The sequence below is a fragment of the Paramacrobiotus metropolitanus genome, unplaced genomic scaffold (genome assembly GCF_019649055.1).
Source record: "Paramacrobiotus metropolitanus isolate TYO unplaced genomic scaffold, Prichtersi_v1.0 Parri_scaffold0000081, whole genome shotgun sequence".
In the NCBI taxonomy this organism is placed as follows: domain Eukaryota; kingdom Metazoa; phylum Tardigrada; class Eutardigrada; order Parachela; family Macrobiotidae; genus Paramacrobiotus; species Paramacrobiotus metropolitanus.
The window spans coordinates 503344-506371 of record NW_026570301.1 but is presented as its reverse complement, the minus strand read 5'-3'; the positions used below and the strand labels follow the sequence as shown (position 1 = coordinate 506371).

The following is a 3028-nucleotide window of genomic DNA, read 5'->3' as shown; positions in this document are numbered from 1 at the left end:
TTTAGGGGAACAATTAAGATTATAAGTGCACTATAAGAGGGCGCATTTTAAGTGCGCTCATCGCGCATGAATTGCGCGCGAAAAGGAACGAAAGTTCGAAGAATAACACAGTTAAAATTGTGTCGGCCTTCTCACTAGGTTCCAAAAGTAACGTTACTAACTTATTTCGCTTCATCGTGCAGCAAAATCATCATGATATAGCTAAAAAAAAGAGCAGAGCAAAAACTTTCCAGTTTTCGAGTGCAAACGTTCGTGAGCCATCCTGCCCGGCACACAGGCTCACGAACGTGAGCCTGCGTGCCGCGCAGAATGGCTCACGCCTGTGAGCATGTTTGACAAACGGGATGGCTCTAGAGTATAAGAATTTGGCACCTGTACGGTAAAAATAAGGTATGCGACAGTTGCCTTTACGTGATCTTTGCAACAATTAGAATAACATGTGAGACTTGAAACTATTGCAAACTTTGTAATGCACATATGTACACTTTAACCGTGAGCCATTTTGCCAGGCAGGATGGCTCACGGGTCCCAAATTTCACAACTTGCTTGGCGGCATTGTGCATAAGTCTAACGCTTTGTTGATAAGTGCTAATGTTGACTGACACCTTCAATATTTTGATAACAGAACAACAAATTATAACACCATGGAAAACCCCTTTTTGGTCTACGCAGTTGGCATATAAAGTACATATGTTACCGTATGTAGCTTCTGTACATGTTGTACTGCACTAACACATACCTATGTAAGCAGAACACAACCCGATTTATTTAAATTCGTTATCTCATTCGCATAGAGTCTTCACAATCGCGGTCATGCTGCGGTGATCCATGATCGTGAGCCATTTCGCCCGTAAAAAAAGTTAACGAACCCTTTTGCCGGCAAAAAGGTTTGTTCCGTGAGCCGTGAGCCAGTCAACCTTTCTGCCCGCTACAGACGGACCCCATTGCTGGTTAGTACGGTTCTGATCGTTCTCATTCTTGCCGCCAGATCAAAGCCGGCGTGAAAATGATCCCCATCCTCCGACAGCGCCAGCATCCGCGTACGCCCAGGAACTACGCGGTCCAGGGTGGTCATTAGTTTATAATTGAGGTAGTCTGAATATCCTTCTGTCCGAACGGCACAATCATCATACTCTTGGGACAAATCATACTGCCTTTGCTTGCACGCTGTACAGAGATCAAACAAGATGTTCCGGTGGTTCGCGTGCCGGCAGGATATCGATCTCCACAGCGCACAAACCCTGAAATACAAAATTTGTGTCAACGTCCCCTACCACAAAAATGCATTGAGAATTCTAATTCGGGTTTCTAGCGCATACGTCCTGTGGGGCCGATCGGGTTCCTGTTTAATCATGCAAGTAAGCATATCATTCCTTGTAATCAGAAGTAGGCAGAAAAAACGTCTAGAAAAACGGGTATATAATCGTTGTAACGTATGTCTAATGTTCAAATTTGCAGGACCGCGTAACACGTGATGTAGTACTGACCACAATGATGGAGACTGACAGCAATGTTATTGCTGATGGTTTCGCTATCTATCAATTTGTCCATAGACAGATCGAGTAAAAAACAGCCGTACAAAGAACTGAAGTGAAATAACCACAATGACTTGCCTGCCCATTCGCAACTGGGAATCCACATCCAAATAAGACAGTACAGAAGCCAAAATCGGATGCAAAACTTCGATAATGGACATTTCCTCCAGATCTGCAGGATATAAAGTTTAGAGACAACTAGGGACGGGAGTATACCGACGGTTCTTTTTGAACACCGTTACACAAACACTGACCATTCGGGAGCGTATCGCATTCTGCCGAGTCGATAACCATTGGCCATGCTGTTAGTTTATCCAGAAGATAGTCATCGCAAGCTTTCTTCAGGCTACATTCCTCCCAAAACATACTGCAACCCCCTTCGGCACCCTGCATCTCCGCACAGATGAAAGTGACCGCATCAGTTCCAACTCGCACGAACATTCGAACACCCATATCGACAGAACAATATTTATGGTGGGAATAGCAACCGTACTCTATCTCGTCCACCCAAACGTCACGCCTAACGATACAGTTGGCATCACATACAGCATCGTCGCTGCCCCGCACTAATCGATGTGTGCCGACCAGTAACGTCGGAATGAAATCAACATCAGGCAATAGCTGCGCTTGGGGAAAGGGGATGACGCGTTTCCTGAACAGAAATCCTGTAGTGCGTTCGAAGAAACTCTTTCCATCATCTGGCAACGGCAGTTCTTTAACGCACTGATTCCGATGTACAATGAGCTCCCGTTCTGTCCCGTTGTGACTGGCACTATTCAGACAGACAAAGTAAAATGGATCACTGCTATCATCTTGCACCAAGGTACCCGGCCGGAAAATCATCGGATCAGCATGGGTCCGCTGCAGCGCTACGTGACTGATGTGCCTTCAGGCAGAAGCTCAGGGGAGATAAAATGATGCGGCCACAGGCGGCGGGAGTGAATCCATTGGGCACTGATGCTGCTGGCATCGAAGTTCACCAAGAAGTCAGGACCATCAATGTCATGAACGTATCCTAGCCAGTGGCCACCATTCGCTGTTATCGCGCTGCACCAGCACCGTGTTCCCGTAGTTCAACTCGCGCGAACCCGAGAACAGTCTGCGAAAGTACAACGGTGTCGCGTTCATGATGTGGATTGATGGAGTACTAAGAGGAGCCGAAACAATCAACAGGAAAAGAAAGTTTGCCAGAAAAGAAACAACTGTGGTCCAGCAAAGAGGCTGAATGCACAAATCCGACAAAGTGAAGTTCTGAGTCCTGACTCGATTTTGGCCTATGTTGAAAATGCGCAGACAGGCGTTTCTCTGTTAGGGCCCAGTGCTGGCCATGTGGCGCGAACTGGCTGTTTTTTTGTCGCAAACTGTTTTCCGTTGATGCTTGTGTCGTATTCTCAGTAACACGCATTCCCCGTCAGTTACGAAACAGAATCACCCAACTAATATTTCAAAAGATTCAGAAAAAAATAGGAGATTTTTGATAGTATAGTTATGCC

At 46.0% G+C, this 3028-nt stretch overlaps 1 protein-coding gene across 1 annotated transcript; it reads right to left on the bottom strand.

Moving 5' to 3' along the window:
* Positions 1-928: 928 nt before the first annotated feature.
* Positions 929-2583, bottom strand: LOC129595703 (uncharacterized). Its single transcript, XM_055492783.1, has 3 exons — positions 1790-2583; positions 1614-1707; positions 929-1241 (listed from the first exon to the last, which is right to left on the bottom strand). The coding sequence occupies exons 1-3, from the start codon at positions 2376-2378 to the stop codon at positions 929-931; spliced, it is 996 nt and encodes a 331-aa protein (XP_055348758.1). The 5' UTR covers positions 2379-2583.
* Positions 2584-3028: the final 445 nt, after the last annotated feature.